The 20,571-nt window shown below is 38.5% G+C and overlaps 1 protein-coding gene across 2 annotated transcripts in view; it reads right to left on the bottom strand.

The window, feature by feature from the left end:
• The window catches only part of LOC106868321 (transmembrane 9 superfamily member 4), a 36,575-nt gene that overhangs the window by 14,604 nt on the left and 1,400 nt on the right, over nucleotides 1-20,571 (bottom strand). For both annotated transcript variants that reach the window (XM_089356868.1, XM_089356869.1), the window contains exons 2-10: nucleotides 9,587-9,709; nucleotides 9,052-9,154; nucleotides 7,565-7,608; nucleotides 6,499-6,620; nucleotides 5,335-5,437; nucleotides 4,058-4,110; nucleotides 3,346-3,387; nucleotides 2,220-2,305; nucleotides 441-593 (exon numbers count right to left, since the gene is read on the bottom strand). In XM_089356868.1, the coding sequence (XP_089212994.1) occupies nucleotides 441-593; nucleotides 2,220-2,305; nucleotides 3,346-3,387; nucleotides 4,058-4,110; nucleotides 5,335-5,437; nucleotides 6,499-6,620; nucleotides 7,565-7,608; nucleotides 9,052-9,154; nucleotides 9,587-9,709 (829 nt within the window). The remainder of the gene's footprint in view (nucleotides 1-440; nucleotides 594-2,219; nucleotides 2,306-3,345; nucleotides 3,388-4,057; nucleotides 4,111-5,334; nucleotides 5,438-6,498; nucleotides 6,621-7,564; nucleotides 7,609-9,051; nucleotides 9,155-9,586; nucleotides 9,710-20,571) is intronic.

Below are 20,571 nucleotides of genomic sequence, written 5' to 3'. Positions count from 1 at the left end.
TGTTTTGAATTAATCATGCATTATATTGTAATTTAGTGATTTCGATGGTGTGATTGTTTATTTTTAGAATGACATGATAGGGTAGGTGTGAGAGGCCAGATCTGGCCGGTTTGAATGCTTAAGGGTTTAATTAATTTACAGGCATAGGGAAGGAGGCATATGTTGTTGTGACCAATAAAGTATTTGATAAAAATTAAATCTGATCTATGCCATACTTAGAGGATATTTAGTAGCAAGAAAGAAAAGGGTGTTAATTTCTTAAACAAGTCAATGTAAAAGATGAAAATGAATAATGTGATGCGAAAGCTTTAGGACAGTTTTAACACAAACCATTGAGTTATTTGCAGGCTTTGCAGCTAAAAGTAAGATGGCAATAGTCACTGGTTTTATTAAAATACTCAACGGATTCAAACGTGTTGAATAATTGCTATTGTGCTTACCTGATAAGAAGAAGACGACAACAACTGAATTTATGATAGAAAACCAATGGATCTGTACATCACTCATGGCCAAATACGTATCCCATCTGGAAGCCCACTGAATATGGCTGCTCTGCCAATCCACAGAATATGAGAAAATCACTTTTGTTTCTCCTAAGAAGAAAAAAATAAATTCATTTTAGTATAATGAATAACAAAATGGTAGACCACAGAATAGAATACTTTCAAGCATCTAGCTACATGTCTTATGGCACCCACTCACCTGTCTTAAAGCATCTAGTTACATGTCTTATGGCATCTAGTTACATGCTTCAGTCCTCAATAGTCTTTCCAACAGTCATTCACCCACTCACTAGCTAGACATCTTCCCAGCATGCATTACTTCCATGAACAGAGACCATAGAAACATACCCCAATAATACCAACCGTGACAAAATAGTCACCACCACAACACTGTAGCTGTCTTCTTCAGTAACAACACTAAAACAGCCACAATTCAAGAATGCGAAACCTAACAATTTCTGAAGACTTTTTATGGCAACCATATAGCAATAAAAAGCCAAAATTTCATCTGAAAGGCTATGTCCTTCTTTAAACCGGAAAATAATTCAGTATTGGATGAATGTGGACCCCAATAAGGGACAAGTGAATCCCACATAATACTGCTTACAAACCTGAGGCAAGGCAGCCATGAGACACACGTCCACACACAAGCATTTTATAGCACATCCAACTTGATTAGCATCCAATGGATTAGCAAACTTTCACTCCCCAACACACTAAAACCATGATCCTTCCAACAGGCTTGTCTTCACATCACATATTTGTGGTAATATTTTTCATTTCCAATCATCACCATCATCATCATCAAACGTCCGTTTTTCCATGCTGGCATGGGTTGGACGGTTTGAGAGAAGCAGGCCTGCCAGGGAGCTGTCCAGACTCTTAGCGTCTGTTGTGGCATGGTTTCTACAATCGGATGCCCCTCCTGACGCCAACCACTTCAGAGAGTGTGCTGGGTGCTGCTTATGTGCCACTGGCATGGGTGCGTTTACACAGCACTGGCACGAGTGCATTTCAGTGGCACCAGCACCGGGAAAGGAGAAACCTGTATGTTTAGATGGCAGCGGTTTTACTTGGCTTGACACATCTTCTCAAGTATTTTGTGAGAAACATGTCTGCCTCAATAAACTTTATATAACTCATACAAGCATGAAAATGGAGATGATGATCATAATGCTGTATCTTCTCCGTTTCTCTCCCACCTACCATTGCAACAATAGTTCTCTAAACTCCTCTAAAACAATAAGCTATCAACACCCTCACCAAAATCTGCTCAATTTGCCTGCCTCTGATCCCATTCCCTTACAGATATATATATATTGTTTGTCCCCTGTGGGCAATTAAGAAATAGGTGTGTGTGTGATCATCATTTAACAACTGCTTTCCATGCTGATATGGGGTGGATGGAATTTTAATGTGACACACACACACACACACACACACACACACAACAGACCTCTTTCAGTTTCCATCTACCAAATGCACTCACAAGGCATTAGCCAACCTGGAACTACAGTAGAAGACACTTGCTCAAGGTGCCATGCAATGGGACTAAACCCAAAATTGCAGTCAGGAATCAAACTTCTCTACCACACAACCACATTTGTGCCCAATAAATCTAAAATTTGAAATATAAATTTTGGCGAAAACAAGAAAAGCAAAACAATAACAACAAAGAATGCTAAAGAAAATATTCCAAAGTTGCAAAATATTTACCTTTCTCGTTTATTTTTTGTGGTTTTGGTTCTTTACTTTTGACAGTGCATTTTTTACCTTGGACTGTAAGTTCGGAGAAATCAATACTAAACAATAACAAACAAACAAAAGTGACAGAATTAATTTCCAAATGAACAACAGCAATTCGTTTGCAAATAATTATTTCTTAATTTAGGAACAAAGTCAACAATTCTGAAGGGAAGGGGTTACTCGAGTACACTGACAGCTAATTTATTTTTATCAACCCCTTACGAAGGAGATGGCAAAGGGTCAGAAAATGTGGTGCACTGCTGTACTCAAGAAGACTTGACCACCACAACAGAAATGATATCCTAAAACCATGGTGCCACAGAAAATGTGCTGGTGCTGGTTCCTCGTAAAAAGCACCCAGAACATTCTGTAAAGTGGTTGGCATAAGAAAGGACATCCAGCCATAAGAACCCAAGCCAAAACAGACTTTGAACCCAGTGTAAACCCTGGCCTTGCCAGCCCCTATCAAGCCATTCAATGCATGCCAGCATGGAAAATGGACATTAAATGATGACCCCTATAAGGGCAATAGGCAAACATTGGCCTCACCAAGATTTGAACTGTGAACACAGAAAATTAGAACACAAACCACTTGAAAGGTTCTACCAATCCACCACAATTTCTTTCTTCTTATATTTGTACAAATCTAAAAGATTTAAGGCACAAGTAGAGTCACCACAATCCCCACACCCACCTACACACACAGGTGAAAAGTAAGACATTCTTTTATACAAGAATTTGACAACATTCCTCTCAGAAACTTTAGTTGCCAAAGAGAGAAATCATATCATATTAGCATCATCAGCTTTTATCTGCCAAACCCACTCACAAGGATTTGGTCAGTCCGAGGCTATCGTAAAAGACTCTTGCCCAAGGTGCCATGCAGTCAAACATCTTCCCACAAAACCATGATAGTGCCTGCATTATTTTCATTCTAATCTGTGAAAATTTATTTTCCTTCCAGTTAAAACAATGGTAGTTTATAACATTGAAAGGTTGAAGGAAACCTCTTTCTGAGCTTATAAAGTTAAATTATTGTGCTTTAATCAGGGTACGTTTAGACCAAGAAACTTCAAAGAATGAGAAATAAATTTACCTTTGAGCTTCCACTTCAAAACCAACTACTCGGTATTTGGCACTGGGTAAACAAAAGGAGAATTGATGGATGAATGTTAAAAAATACATAGCTTTTTTTTTTATGAGAACACACACACACTGACATATATATATACATACAGGTATACCTCAGCTTAAATTGTTTCGATTAGACATTAGTTTTCAAAAATAATATATGGAAAAATAAAAATGAAGTTAAGTCATTTTACTCGACTTTACGTCTGTTCACCACAAATATTGGATTCGTAAAATCACTAGAAAACCTCCAAAATATGGCGTATACACGTTTTACCTATTTTTGTCACATTGTCTGTGATACATCTGACATCTTGATACAAAATGTTATAGCAAAAAATCAGTCATAATTTCTACAGAATATCTGTAGAAATAACCGTAACAAAATAAAATCTCAAGAAAAAGAAACGGTCACTCAAAATTAAAACTGATTCAAACAAGAATATATTTAAATCTTCAAAAATAAGTTACTGAGATTACAAAGATAATATCTATTGTGTCCAATCACGATTTTCTGTTATCCAGTTATTGCTAAGACCTGTTGAAATAATTTCTACATTCATAAGAATGAAGACTTGTCATTTGTGTCATTTAAAATGAACCTGTTAAGATAAATATTTCTGACAAACTCAAAGACAAGAATAAAAACCATTCTTAAACCAACTAAAATAACTTACTTGTCTTCAGTATGATATTTCAAGATGATTTTAAGATGATTGTTGATGAAAGCCTGTAGAAAAAGAAAAACATCTTAAATAATAATAATAGGTAAAAATTCCTTCCTTGTATGGTGCAGGAAGCCCAATCACAGTATTATATCTAAACAGCATGCAAAATATTTAGAAGAGGTACACAAGCAGTCTGTATTATGAATATTTTGTAAAACAAGTCTGGTAAGCCTACTAAAATGTGGTGTGGTTTTCTTTTTCTCTGAAAGAAAAGTTGAAAGCAAAGCAAACAACCTCAAACTCATTGGCAAACCCTATTCCTTAATACAATGAAGAACAAACTCTTGAGAGTAATTTGTGTGAACAATTGCCAGCATCCTGGTTCCATGTGAAGAATGATATTGACAAACTTCTTGCCTCTGTTGCATAGATAACCAACAAAAATCTTTTTTAATATCCTCCTTGCCTTAAAATTACCAATCCTCTTCAGCTTTCTTCTTCATCTTTCTCACCTTTTATTCTTCCTCCACCCTTATCGTCTCCTCCCAACTTCCCCCATCTCTATCTCACACCACTTTTCTCTCCTAAGTTCCTTCCCTCCCATCCATGCCCAATAGCTAAGTTCCTGCCATTTCCTTGACTATATAATTCCCACGGAACAAAGACAAATCCATACTTATTCCTCTCTCTCCATAGAAAGACTGTCCAAGACATTAGAAATACTTCTTCCACTTCTTTTACAAGCTTAAGCAACTTTATACTGCACCAATTGAATAGTTACTTTCATGCCATAACTCAAACAATACTGCATTCAGTTTGGATTTTTTAAACATCTGCTTTGCATTCTGACATTATCACTAAATCTCTTAAAAGTCCCAATACCCAAAGATAATGATGATGGATATAGGTGAAGGGTGGTAGAATCAGCATGGCATTTAACAAAAGCCCCTTATATTATTTGGTGATGCCCTTCGACATTCTAGTCACATCTCTTTATAGGAATTGAAGGCATCAGTATGGCCCCAGTCCAATGATTGAAACCAGTAACGGAATGAAAAAAACTATCAATCATGACAGAGAAGAGAAAAGGTAGCATAAATCTGATGGGGGGGGGTTTAGCAAATAAGAAATTTTGAGGACTTTTATCATAAAATTAACCAAGACACAAAAACATAATATATCAGACACTGTTTCAAAATAAATGCATTGAAAATATATTTAAATTTAAGACACTGGTTCATAAAATGTAAAAAAAAGATCTTTGAATAGGTGCGTTTTCTACTTACCTCATTATTTTTGACAAAACCTAGCTTATATCCATGTTCATATTGTATTTCTCGAGTCCCTAACATTTCAAATCTAGTAGCACACGGTAAATTATCAACCAACCTAGAAATATATAAACAAATGAAACAGATGAATGAATGACTCAACACCAACATTCTTCTCTCAGCTTGTTTGAACAGAAATAATTCTTAACCTGATCTAAGCCACTACATCCTCTTATATTTTTTGAGGTTTTTTTTTTAATTTTAGGCTTCCATCATCATCATCATCATCTTCTAGCATCCTCTTTTCCCTGCTTGCATGGGTTGGACAGAGTTTATTTAAGGCAGATTTTTCTATGGCTGGATGCCTTTCCTGTCACCAACCCTCGCCTATTTCCAAACACTGTAATACTTCTCCATGGCCAGACATTTTCAACAGGAGATTGGACATGAACAACACTGCTTGTGTGAACAGTGACACTCATTTACAACGTTGTCCGCCTGCTTCAGCATCTCTCACTGCCACACACTCCCACTCTGCCTGTTGTTTTACTCTTCTTTGCCTACAGTTACAGTATGGCTGACAAGCAAACACTTTGCGTTTTATTATAAAGGAAGATTATTAATAATAACGATGATGAGGATGATGATACTATCATCCATTCGGTTGGAGGTGGGGGGGGGGGTTGTCTTGCAAGTTACTTGATGACCTCACTGGTCACTGAGTAACACGTAGAAAGCATCCAGTACTGTAAATTGGTTGACATTAGGAAGGGCATCCAGCCACAGAAGCCATACCAAAGCAGCAGGCATTGGAAGTTTAGCACAGCCCTCAAGCTTACCAGTTCTTGCTGAACTGTCCAACCCCGACACTGACGATGATGATGATGATGATGAGGACGAGGTAAAGTTTTTGCACAAGGCCAACAATTTTGGGGGAAGGGGAAGTCAATTACATCAACACCCCCCAACCCCCAGTATTTAACTGGCACTTATTTTATCAACCCCAAAAGAATGGACGTTAAAGTCAGCTTCGGCAGAATCTGAACTCGGATCATAAAGACAGACAAAACGCTGCAGAGCATTTTCCTGGCACAGGAACCACTCTGCCAGTTTCATTAACAACACTATAACAACAACAACAACAACAACAACAGTAGTAGGGATTCAGTTTTTACTTACAAATGGACATAATATGCATGCCTGATCCTTTCTGCCATGAGTTTACTATCCTCTATTGTCATAGTAACAGCTTTATCATTATGGCAAAGAATTTCACAGCTTTTACTTTCAGCCATAGCAACCTAAAAATTGAGAACAAAAACAAAAAAATAGCATTTAAGTCAACTGTTGTTATAAAGGATTTGAAAAGAAGTTGAAATTATTTCATTTACAATAAAAACGATGGAATCCAAAGAAATTAGAGACAATCTCGCTGTCACACCATATTCCTGCTACAGCAAGAAGTTAAACATTATCTCTGCTAGAATCTTGGTAAAGAAGTAATGAACAATATTTGTAGAAATAGAAGAAGCAGCTGCCGATTCTGTCCATTGATGACTGCTATGAAGCAGGAAAGTATACTAACCCCTATATATATATTTAATACTCAATATTTCATATATTCAATAAGACATTCAATACTTCATTTCATTTTACTATTTATATTATATTATTCCATATTCTATATCCCACATTAATTTTATAAGAATACAAATAAAACATTAAAAAATCAGAGTTGGAACTCTTTTAAATAATATATATATATATACACTATGATACAAACCCCTTTTTATATATATATATATATATATATATATACATACACACACACACACACACACACACACAACAGGGTTCCACAATGTCTATGTTTACCAAATTTCATTCACATAGCATTGGTCTGAATATCAACAACCTCACCAGTCTAGAAGAGGCTTCAACAAATAAGACCAAGTGTCCCCCCATCACTCAAAGCAACAGAAAAACAAAATACTCTAAAGTTTTTTTTTACCAAATTCTTCCCAACATTAATTAGTAACGGAATAATTTCAGAGAAAAACAGACGAGTTTGGGGAGGGGGTGCAAGTCAGAGTAGAACAAATGATTGTGAACCAAGAGCTTATAAGACTCTACATTTTTGGATTTTATAACAGTGTCTTTGAGTCGTTAGAAACAGAATAACCCTGCCAAATGTTTGAAGTCAATCAGCTGAAAGTGAGACAAGAAGAAAAGAACATTTCCTTACTTCATAGGGCGTATTAGTAATCCGATCACCGCGTAAGACTTCACCTGGAAACAACAACAAAAATAATTACAAACTTTACCCAATATTTAACAATGAGAACATCATATTTTTAAAAGAAACAAGTAGCTGTGATTAAGAAACTTGCTTTCTACCCATGGTGTCTTGAGTTCAATCATACTGTGTGGCACCTTTGATAAGTGTCTACATTGATAGCTCCAGAATGACCAAAACCTTGTGAGCAGATTTGGTAGACAGAAACTGGAAAAAGCCCATTGTGTGTGTGTGTGTGTGTGTGTGTGTGTGCCCTTGTCTTGACATCATGTCACGGTTGTAAACAAGCATCACCACCATACAAGTGATGTTTGTTTCCAGTCTTCCACCACAAAATATCAAACCATGGAGATATTACGTTGCTTAGCAACAGATGAGGGCTGAAGACAGGAAGGGCGTCCAGCTGTAGAAAATCTGCTTCAGCAAATTCTGTCTGACCCTTGCAATGTGATGATGATGATGATTATATACGAGCGTCTGCGTATACTGGTGTAGATTGGTATCAATTCTTTGAGGTATTTATATCCTTAAAATGGATAGAATTCAAGATAAACATAACCCTTCCATAAGTCCCAGGCACAGTGGGGTTGATAGAACTGACTTAGAACCCTAGATGCTGCCCCATCATAACTAAGAAACAATTAATGCACCAGAATATATGAAATTCTAAATAAATAACATAATCGCTAACAGATCCAGGACACAGCACTTGGGTTGTCCCACACAGATTTCATCAACAGTTTTAATTTGTCTACAAACAAAAGCATATCATAAGAATGAGGGGTTTCACGTCAGTTATTCTAATAACAGCGAGAGAGGAATGTAACACACCTTCATTCAATCAACACAGATGTAAATAAGGTAGAAATTTTGCTATTCAGAGAATAGTGTCACACAACTCTACCTGATGGGTGTGAGTTCAATACTAGGTTCAATAAATCTCACTCTCTCTCTCGGTTGAGTGGAGATGAGAGTGATAAACAGGCAAAAACATTTTTTTTAAAGCATTTGTGACCTAAATAACAGTGTGTGTGGGTGGGTGGGTGTATATATATATATATATATATATATATATATATATATATATACTTTATTTAAAAGCAGCAGTACAGCATGTTGTTACCAAATTTCTGGCAGAGTGAATTGCATCATGGTGGTTTTTCTCACAGACGGTGCCCAACTGACTCGACTATACTATGTAGTCAACAAAATCAAAAACAAAAGATTCACATGCGCGAAATTAAAAATATAAATGATGACAATTTACCCATCGCACCCAGTATATATATATATATATATATATATATATATATATATATATATATATATATAGGCCACAACACCATTATCTCACCTCTTTAAACACAATTACAACAACAACAAAACTATCACAACTTTGCTGAGTTATTTTAAATATATCTGTCATCTGTACTCACCAAGGTTTTCTGTCTTATAAACCACTCCACCTTGAGGTTTACAGAATGGTAAAGAATAATATTCATAAGGTAACTGTGTCTTTACACTTGTCATTTTCACAGCCTGAAAGAAAGAAAAAAGAAAAAAAAAATACAATAAAAATAGCTGGATGAAACCATGAGAATATTTTCCTCCATCGTCATTCTCAACACTGTTCCAAGACATCTACGGGCAGGATTTTCTATAGCTGGCTGCTTGTCAACCTTTTCAAAGACAATTATTCTAAGTGCCAGCAGAATTAGAGGAGCCTTGCTCAAGAGGACAACACAACAACAACTGAGGGTGCAATGTGAACATACGATCATTGTGGTAAGTATGTCACCACCCTGACCGTATCACTGCCATGGAATCACCATCATATAAAATGAATGCTGCATTAAAAAAAGGTACGACAGGATGGTATTTCCTGAAATCAATAACATATTGTCATACCGACATCTCAAAGACAGAAAGACAAAGCTTTTGTGACAAAGACAATAACTATAGAAAACTTACCTTGACCTCTACAAATTGACCCCTGTGAAACTCAACTGGAGCCACTCCAGGTACATAGAAAGCCTGGGCTACGTAGAAGAATGAACAAGCAACAAAACTCCATAGTATATATATGGTAATCATCTAAAATTAAAAAGAAAGAAAAAAAATGCTGAGTAAAACTAATATTCATTAATATCAATGAAATGGTAGAACAAATCGATTATCAGACTTAACTACTTGAGACGGTTGACTTGAGTTCAAATTCCATGGAGATTCAGTTAAACTTTCATTTATTTGTTCAAGACTCAATAAAATAAGCAGCAAGTATGTGTATCTGGGTCAGTTCAATTCACTTTATCCCTCCCAATGCACAAAAAGCATCAATTTGCAAGAGTCACTCCAGCACATTTTTTAATTGTAACAGGTAGGTACTCAGTGATAATCTAGACCTTAACCGCAATGATTGTGATATTAAGGTGTGGAACAAATTCTATCTACAGACATGAGTTTGATCTTTACAACAGTCGCTAATATGGTACTGGCAGGAATGTATATAACCGTTTTTGCATCAGTCTCCTGACCTGAGATTATATTTTCATTCCTACTTTATATACCCAAATAATGAGCAGTTATTAGAGGGGCACCTGTCTACATAAAACAACTACTACAACATGTCTAAATTTACAACAGGAAATTATCTCTGTCAACCGTTCTGAAATGAGAAAATTCAATGTGAACTATAAATGAAATGTTTGTTTCAAATATCTATTGTTTTCCCCTACAAAAGCAGTTTTCTATGTTTAAATTTAGTCTAGCTTGACCTGCTAGAATTAACAGTCAAATCTCTTTCCAATCATGCCTTTATGTCTTGAAATAGGGTTAGATAATGTCCCCGATACTACGCATGAACAAAATATCAATAATTTACTGTTACACCATGTCACTCAGTACAAGTGCCACGACAAGTAAAAGTATATGATGCAAGTTCAATTCCTGGTTAAGACATTTCACTTCATTTCCTTCTCAAACCTGCAATTTTCTCAGTATGCAGGTAAGTGTCCACCAAGGTTCAACCCCCAACTATGTTCTGTTTTTATAGTTCTCTGGGTCATAACAGAGAAGTTCAAAACTAGCTGCCTGCTAGAAGTCTGATTGTCCAACAACCAAGTTCTCACGGTCAAATCAGGCAAAGAATTCAATAGGCCAATACCACAAAGTCATCCTGCCTTAACCATTCCTGTGAATCTAAAAAGATGATAATGAATAAGAGAGGAGCCACGTAGCAAGCAAAGGAGGCAGGGGTGCCATATTAAAAGCACCCAGTGCCACTCTGTAAAGTGGCTGGCATTAGGAAGGACATCCATCTGTAGAAACCAAACCAAAACAGACAAAATGGAGCCTAGTGCAGCTCTCCCTCTTTCCAGCTCCTGTCCAACCATCCAACCCATGCCAGCATGGAAAATGGACATTAAATGACGACGATGATGATGATAAGGGGGAGGAGTTTGAGCTTTTAAAACTTTGTGATTCAAACTTTGTTGTAGTATATTGTCAACTTAATGTGACAATCCCAATAAGGGAATACACTACTGCCGTTTAGCCCTAGGAAGCTGGACCGCTTCCTGTCGGCCTTGACACAATTACTGTGTCCTTAAGTTTGAGAGGGGGAGACAAGCTCCTCCACCCAGCCTAGCCAGCATTCAGGGACATGTTTCTGAGTCTTTGCTCGTCATCAGCCTGAAGTAGCTTGGCAGCTGGTTAAAGAAGCCTGTTTCCCCTTCGCAAACTTATATAAATCATAGTGAAGTTTATTCACTGATCAGCAAAATTAGAAATATAATATTTCTAAATCTCTCAGAGAAAAGACTCAGAAACATGTCCCTGAATGCTGGATGGGCTGGGTGGAGGAGCTTGTCTCCCCCTCGCAAACTTAAGGACACAGTAATTGTGTCAAGGCCGACAGGAAGCAGTCCCGCTTCCTAGGGCTAAACGGCAGTAGTGTATTCCCTTATTGGGATTGTCACATTAAGTTGACAATATACTACAACTTTATCGCTCCACTACTGCTTAAATCTCTCTGAGAGATTTAGAAATATTATATTTCTAATTAAACTTTGTTGTTGTTGGGTCACCTGTCATGCTTGATTAAGCAGACTCTTACTGAACACATTTCACCCGTGATAATCCATTTATTTTATTTGTTTATGCATAAAATCTAAGACACTAACTCCACCATTTTTTCTGTCTTTTTAGGACAGTTTGCTGTGTTTAAATTTAGTTACGCTTCACCTGCCAGAATTAGCAATCAAATCTCTTTCAAGTCATACCTTTCGCTCATTCATTCAGTTCTCGTTGTGTCTTGTGGAATTGGGGTGACAAGGCACAATGAGAATCAAATGAATGAATGAAGGGTGTAATCGGAAAGAGATTTGATTGCTAATTCTGGCAGGTGAAGCTAAACTAAATTTAAACACAGCAAACTGTTGTTGTGGGGCAAATAAACAATCGAAAATAGACAACTGTTATGAATAACTTGTAAAGGAGGCAACAAGAGCAAAACATCTTGGTCTTTGGTGTCAATGCCTGAACGACCTTGACAAACATTCAACAACATTGAACACACTTCAAATAGAAACTACATCTTAACTTCTGTAACCATTCTAATGATCACATTCTAATATCCACAGAACTTTGGTTTGGTTTAATTCTTTATTCTTTTACTTGTTTCAGTCACTGACTGTGGCCATGCTGGAGCACCGCCTTTAGTCGAACAAATCGACCCCAGGACTTATTCTTTGTAAGCCTAGTACTTATTCTATCAGTCTCTTTTGCCAAACCTCTAAGTTACAGGGACATAAACACACCAGCATCGGTTGTCAAGCTATGGTGGTGGGGAGACACAGACATACACACACACATATATATACAACGGGCTTCTTTTAGTTTCCATCTACCAAATCCACTCACAAGGCTTTGGTCACCCCGAGGCTATAGAAGACACTTGCCCAAGGTGCCACGCAGTAGGACTGAACCCGGAACTATGTGGGTTGTTTTAATCTTGTATTTTATTTGTTGTGAAGGGACATAGTTTAGTGGTTAGAGTACTTGGTTCACAATTGTAAGGTTGTGAGTTCAATTTTAGGCAGCACATTGATTCCTTGAGCAAGACACTTTATTTCACATTACTCCACTCAGCTGGCAAAAGTTACACTTGGTTTTTAAAGGGGCCAGCCTTGTTACATTCTGTATTAAGCTGAATCTCCCTGAGAACTACATTAAGGGTAGATGTGTGTTTGTGGAGTACTATGCTAATTTCACGAGCAGTGATCAAATCAGCTAGAACATTCGTCATCACAACCAATAAAATGCCAGCTGTTTATCCAAGAAGACGGAGTTGCTGAGGATTAGTTGGTCATCATCATCATCATCATCATCGTTTAACGTCCGCTTTCCATGCTAGCATGGGTTGGACGATTTGACTGAGGACTGGTGAAACCGGATGGCAACACCAGGCTCCAGTCTGATTTGGCAGAGTTTCTACAGCTGGATGCCCTTCCTAACGCCAACCACTCAGAGAGTGTAGTGGGTGCTTTTACGTGTCACCCGCACGAAAACGGCCACGCTCGAAATGGTGTCTTTTATGTGCCACCCGCACAAGCCAGTCCAGGGGCACTGGCAACGATCTCGCTCGAAAATCCTACAGGAGCCAGTCAGGCGGTACTGGCAACGGCCACGCTCAAAATATAAATAAATAAATACAAATATACATTCACTAATGTGAATGTGTTGTTGATCGTCTATTTGGTTGGATTTTTTTTTCCTGTCCTCGCTGAACCCATAACATCGAGAGATTTTGTAATATATTTATGTACGTAAGGATATTTTCATACACACAAAAAAAGATTACACGCATACACACAAACACACACACATATATATATATATATATATATACACACACATGCCCACATAACTAATATTTATTCTACTGCTACAAATACAGCAAACAAAGGAAACAATCTGACTTTTCTGTGAACCAAACCAACATAACTATCAAAGCATAATGACCCACATTGATTTCAGAGATAACAAAACAGGTTAAATCAACACTGTGATACATCTTAAAGGAATTAGTGAAGAGCCAGCACACTACATTATATCTGTAAGAAGTATGAATCTTGGTTGAGAGCTTACAATGCTGGTTCCAACATCTATGGAGAACCATGGGAAGGATGGACACAACAAAACAGACAAATCATAAATATACAATAGGCGTGGCAGTGTGGTAAGATGCTTGCTTCCTAATCACATGGTTCCGGGTTCAGTCCCACTGCGTGACACCTTGGGCAAGTGTCTTCTACTATAGACTCAGGTTGACCAAAGCCTTGTGAATGGATTTAATAGACAGAAACTGAAAGAATATATATATATTTGGTTGGCTCAAATCTACAGTAGAAGTCACCTGCCCAAGGTGCCATGCAGTGGGACTGAACCCAAGACAAAATGGTTGAAAAGCAAGCTTGTTAAACACAGCGATGCTGATATAAATTTAAGCTAATTTTGCAGTCTTTTATCTTAAAGTTTTCCAGAGCTTGTTCTTCACCTTCACAAATGCACAATAAAAATAATCAAAACAAGAAACTCTCTATCGCCACAAATTGAAGCTTCAGCTGTACTCTACTCTTTTGGAAATGCAAAGATATATAAAACCATAAAAGTAAAATGCTGAGCTAAACCTTACAATCCAGCTTCAATTCCCAGCTCTATACACGAGGTCTGATCAATAAGTATCCAGACTGCTGCCATAGTAAAGAAGCTAAAGCAAGCAGAGTGAAGCTGCATGGCACAGATTGACCTTGAACTCTGCTGTACATGCGCACTATGATTTAATGTTCTAGCTCACTTCCACTGTTTACAGCAGTACTTGGAAGGAAGGTATGTAGCGTGTGTTCATTGCATTGACCATGACAGAAAGTTGAGCAGAAAATCTGCATCAAATGTTGCCAAAAGCTTGGTGATACCTGCTCAGAGATCTACACAAAATTTTCAAAAAGTTTTCATCATTCTCAACACAATCAAGGAAATTTTGTGCAACTGAAACCTGTCTTTTTGGTCAGCTGAAAGCAGTTTTGGCACAAACTTGGCAGACACACGTCACATGCCCAAATCTTCTGTGTTAATGGACTGAAATGAACCGTAACTAATCGGCACATCTTCTGATAACTCACAGATAGTGATTCGATGATTTCCCCTCACAGCTGCCCACACATCTGCAATGTTTATCTCAGTTCTGCTGGTTGCGAGTCTCCCAGAACGTTCATCACTATTGACATTTTTTTGGCCATCTTGGAAACATCTGAACCAATCATACACTTGTGTGCAGCCCATACACTCCTCGCCATACGCTTCCTGCAACTTTGCATAGGCCTTTGAGCAGGTATCGCTATGATAACTTTGTTGTGGTCAATGCGATGATCACACGTTACACATGTTCCTTCCAAGCACTGCTGTAAACAGCAGAAGTGAGCTAGAATGTTAAAACTTAGTGCACATGCACAGCATAGGTCATGGTCAACCTGTGCCAAGTGGCTTCAATCTGCGTGCTTTAGCTTCGTTACTATAGCAACAGTCCGGATACTAATTGATCAGACCTCATATTACTTTGGTAACTTCAAATATAGCATTATTACACTTGAGGAAAAACAAACATCATGTTACACATTTTCGTCTGTCTTCAAAACTCAACAAGCTTTAATCACTCAAGCTTTAATCGCTCATTGATAAATACTGCAGATTATGAATAGTCAGACAAAAAACTCAAAAACAGTTCAAGACTAATCTTCCTCATTTCTTTCTTAACAATCAACCACAAATATTGTCTTTATGATGCCAAGCTACTAACCATCTTAACGGTCTCTGTTAATTAGCTGGTTGTGACTTGAGTATTATAAATGAATTCAAGACTCAGCAAGCAGTTGTCGGTTATAAGTTTCCACTTCTAACTTCATGCTTCCCTCCTCACTATTTGCAATGTCACACACTTCAATTTTCAGTAAAAGTTGTGCAGATTATCTGGTGATTACAGCTTAACTCAGATAATACCAGGGCAATTGAAATGTAGAGATTGACAATCAGAGATAATACAGGATGGAAAAGAACTTGATCTTACCACGAGAATGACCCTGGTATTGCAGTAAAACACACTCAGAACACAATTTGATATGGTTAGTGTTAGGAAGAGTATCCAGCCATAGAAACTATACCAAAATGGAATACACAAGCAAGATGTGGCCCCCTGATCCTCTAGGAGGGTACTTATTTTCAATGTCTCTCAGAGAGAGCAGTTAAGAACTGCCTTGAACCAGGATGGCCTATCCAATACATGCCATCATAAAAAGTGAACATGAAATGATACAGTAACAAGTTGCAAACAGAAGACTTATAAAAATTCCATAAATGGTTTATTTCATGATTTTTTTTTTTTAGGGGAACACACCAAGTACACCTTAAGTATATTCCACTGATACATGTGCCACACACACACACACACAGAATAATAAAAGTAAATGAATCCCATGTTGGATTTGGTGAAGAGAATCCAGTTGCTCAATCTACAGAACTGGCAACTCATTGAACTATAATGTCACTGATATTCCAGACTCTTGTATTCTTTAACATAATCCACCCATGATAAGTGCGAAACTATGTGGCAAGGGCCTGCAAGTCACAGACACAGTCCATCCACTCAGCTTCCACAATTCAAAACCCTTTCGTTACCAACCTGGCTGGAACTGGCTCTGGCTCCGAGTACAAATTTCTTGTTTTCAAAAGTTTTTAATTAAAATCTTCCAACCAAACTTTAGTCACATGCGTCTCTAGAATTCACCCCTCCTACGCCACATTCTCACTACCATCCAAGATGGAAACAGAGTACTGATGCTCATCAGAGAAGACCATCGACCTCCATTGTTGCAGCCGGCAATGTCAGTGCTGTGTAGCCCACTGTAGTCGTGCCTGACGGTGGCAGAGGGTGAAGACAGGTCCTCGAGCAGGACACTGGCAACACATGGGTCGCTGATGGGTCACTGTCCAGTGCCAATGAGCCTGCAAGCTGTCACGCTGGCCAGTCTGGAGCAATAACGGAGGTGTTGCATTTGGATGAAGTGGTCCTGCCTGGACGTGGTCACCAGGGGGTGCCCTCTGCGGGCATGGTCTCCAGTGCTGTTGGTGTTGTTGTATTGCTGTTGCAGGAAATAAATGGTGCTGACATGGACATTGTAAGCTTTCACAACAACCAGGGCAGTGTGCTCTGCTTGCAATCGGCCTATACCTTATTCTCTCTGTGCTGCTGACAATCGGGTCATACCTGATGTGTCCAAATTACAAATGCCAGGAATGCGGTTCAAGTTGATTTTATACCTATAACCTCCACGAGATGCACATGCATTTCAGTTTTCATGACAACTGTTTGTGACTGCCACCCACGACATTCAACGCAGCTGCGTGTTGGTGTCTCATTTCAGGGAAACTTGAAAGGTTACGTGCAATTGGGGTCTCAGCCATAAACCAGCATATCTTGGAATGTTTACATATACATCTCCAAAATAAATTTTGAGAATTAACCATATAAAAATGACATTTGAAAAAATTGCATTTCTTTTGCAGTTCAGTGTATATCTGCCAGTGAGGAAGCGAAAACTATTTGGAATTTTCTTTTTCGTGGAAGAGTAAGTTTATTTTCAATTTCTCAAAGTACCTCTTGAAGCAGGACTTTTTGCCATCATCAAGTTGTTGATTTAACCCTTAAACAGTAGGAAAGGGTTATGTGAATGTGTGTGCCAACCACTGCACAAAGTGTGTCACCAGCACTAAAGAGGTTGCCATGTAACTTGCAACACAGAAAAGAACAGAGGAAAAGGAGAAAGCTCCCAAATACTAAGAGGAAGTATTTGGGAGAAGGTGGAGGGTGGTGGCTGTATGCCATGTGTTGAAAGGCAAAAGTATGAGAGAGAAAGACCAATGCATATATCTTGCAATAAAGATATATGGCTGAAGGAGACAAGAAGAAGGAAGTAAACTCTCCAGGAACAAGAAGGTGAGCATGAGAGAAGACACGGATGGTGGAACATGGGAGGGAGGGAGTGTTTTCATAAGAGTGGGGAGGAGTAAACAGGGGGAGTTAGAGGTTAATGTAGCGGTTAATGAAGAAGGGTGGGAGTGCAGATGATGGGAAATAACCAGCATGGAGAAGGGTCAGGTGGGAGATATAGGAGTGGATCAGAAAGGAAAAATAAAAGAGAAAGCCATAGAATGATGTGCAAAGTGTAGAATCCATGAAGAAGGAGATATAGGGATACATAAGAAACTAAAATAAATGGGTAATGATGGAAGACATGGGAGGTCATTGAAAACAGCAGATGCAAGGTGCTTGATAGTGTTAATCAATAAAGAGACTATTAGAAATACCTATTGGTTCTGGTACATTTTTGTATTCTCTACACTGAAATTTATTGATAATATTGATTTCATAAGGCAATTCATTCAACTATGTCATCAAACCATAAACAGATGAAACCTAATGTCTAAGTCAAATCAATATATATACACACGCACATATCATCATCATCATCATTTAAAGTCGGTTGGCCATACTGGTATGGGGTGGACAGTTTGACCAGGGCCGGCAAGCTGTACAAGATTCTAGTCTGATTTGGCATGGTTTTCTATGGCTGGATGCCCTTCCTAACGCCAACCACTCCACAGAGTGTAATGGGTGTTTTTACGGGCTACCAACACAGCTGCCATTTACATGACACCAGCATCTGCCATGACTACAATTTCACTTGGCTTCATGGGTCTTCTCAAACAAGGTAAAATGCCAAAGATCTCGGTCATTAGCCATTGCTTCTGTGAGGCCCAACACTCAAAGAATGCTTTTTATATGCCACCAGCATCAGCCACCTTGCCCCCGTGACACCCAACACTCAAAAGGTGCTTTTTACGAGCCACTGGCATGGGTGCCAGCTATAGGACCCCAGCATCAGCCATAACTACAGTTTAACTTGGCTTCTCAAGCACGGCATATCGCCAAAGGTCTGTCACTAGTCATTGCTACCATGAGGCCCAAAGTTCAAAGGTCATGCTTCACCACCTCATCCCATGTCTTCCTGGGTCTACCACTACCACAGGTTCCCTCCACAGTTAGAGATTGGCACTTCTTTACACAGCTACATTGAGAGAGAGAGAGAAGCAGGCAGGCAGGCAGATAGACAAGAATCTACCACAGAAAAGGGCAAGTTGGTTCTTTATTTGTTGACCATAAAAAATAAAGACAAAGTCGACCATAATGATATTTGAATGCTGTAACAAATACTACAAACCATTCTCTTGATACTGCCAACTCAGCCGACTCAAACACTTCTATTTTGGTACCAGAAGAAGAACATTTGTCTGGAGTTGATGAACTAAGGTGGGCATTCGTTACATTTATTAACTACAGGCAGAGTATGATAACACTTGTAGCTCCATTGTATTGAACCTCATCAGGAGATAAGTCACAGGGACAGACCATGAAATACAAAAGTACTGCAATTTCCAACGAAGGCATTGGTCAGTGGTGGCTGAACTATTATGGTTAGTCATGGAAATGTCTAAAAAGAATGAATTAATCCTCTGTATGTGTAAATCTAAATGAAATCACATACCTTTGTCAACAATTAATCTACTTGTGATTGTGATTAATTAAACTGTAATGTAAATACAGTTTTATAATTGAACTGAAATAATATTATTCAGCAAAGTTAAAAATAAAATCTCAGAAAATGACTGTCCTTCTACAGTTAACAATAACCCTTTTGTCATTACTGAACGATGTCTCTATAAATAGTAATATTCCTTTATTTCTCTCTCCCTCTGCCTTTGAAACTTTCCCTCTCATGACAACGCAAGTAACAGGCAGAGTTGGTGCACCACACACCTTCCTTCAAACTTGCGTCCCTAAATATGGGCCAGCAGAACACAAGGGTTCTATTTCAGGGCATTGGTGATTTCAGACTCAGCACTACCCTTATGTGGTTGTGAGTACCAGGACGACTAAAAATATAGGGTCAGGACAGGCCTGAATGGACATACAATTCATAACAATGCCCATTCCACCAAAGAGAACAGTGCTATTCTGGAGCAGCAAAAGCCAAAAGTGAGACAGAAAGCAGTGGACAGCCATAGAGCCAACAAGAAGAGCAGGCCCCAGAACCTACTTCCAGGGCACCACTGATCACAGTTCCAGCAGGAGCCAAAAAAATTCATCTTGCCCTGAATCACAGAAGGTAATAAAGAAGCCAAGGGCTCTGCTTCCAGTCGCATTACTCCATCATCTTGTAACAAGACGGACTAGGAACCGGTGGTGCAAACTTCCACAGACCGTAAAAAGACAAAGGGAAAAAGTAATCCGCCCCTCCCCACCAAAGTAAGGGAACTTATGGGAAAGACTGGCAAAATGTCCAAGGATTTTCACGGGGCTTTGTATAATAAATGAAGACAGTTCTTTGTACAGCAAATGAAGAACTGATGAAGGACTTAACACAGGAACATTTAGGGAAAGAAAACGCACAGATATGGAAGATAGGAAACCTGAAGATAAGCTGCTCATAAAAAATATCGTTTGTGGGCTACAAAAATCACAAGAGACGTGGGCCCTTTCTTGCCTATTCCAACACGGGTATTTTCATGAAAAATAGTAGTCAGTACCCAGAAGAAATGCAAAAGGGAGATGCTCAATGATGTGGAAAACCTTGATCCCACCCAGGAGGGAATGCATTTCTCCTAAGTTCCGTCTCTTTTCTGTTTATGTACAATCATTTAACTAGTGTCATTTCTTCGGAGACTTTTTGCTTAATTTTTTTAACATGCCACCAATTTGTATTGTATAATGTCGTTACTGCTCCTCGTTTTTCTATAACCGTCTTTTGTGTATCCCCATGTATTTTGTAACACTCTGGACGTTT

The sequence above is a fragment of the Octopus bimaculoides genome, chromosome 8, assembly GCF_046866305.1.
Source record: "Octopus bimaculoides isolate indiv1 chromosome 8, ASM4686630v1, whole genome shotgun sequence".
Classification (NCBI taxonomy): domain Eukaryota; kingdom Metazoa; phylum Mollusca; class Cephalopoda; order Octopoda; family Octopodidae; genus Octopus; species Octopus bimaculoides.
The sequence above is the reverse complement of the archived record's forward strand: the minus strand, read 5'-3'. Positions and strand labels throughout refer to the sequence as shown.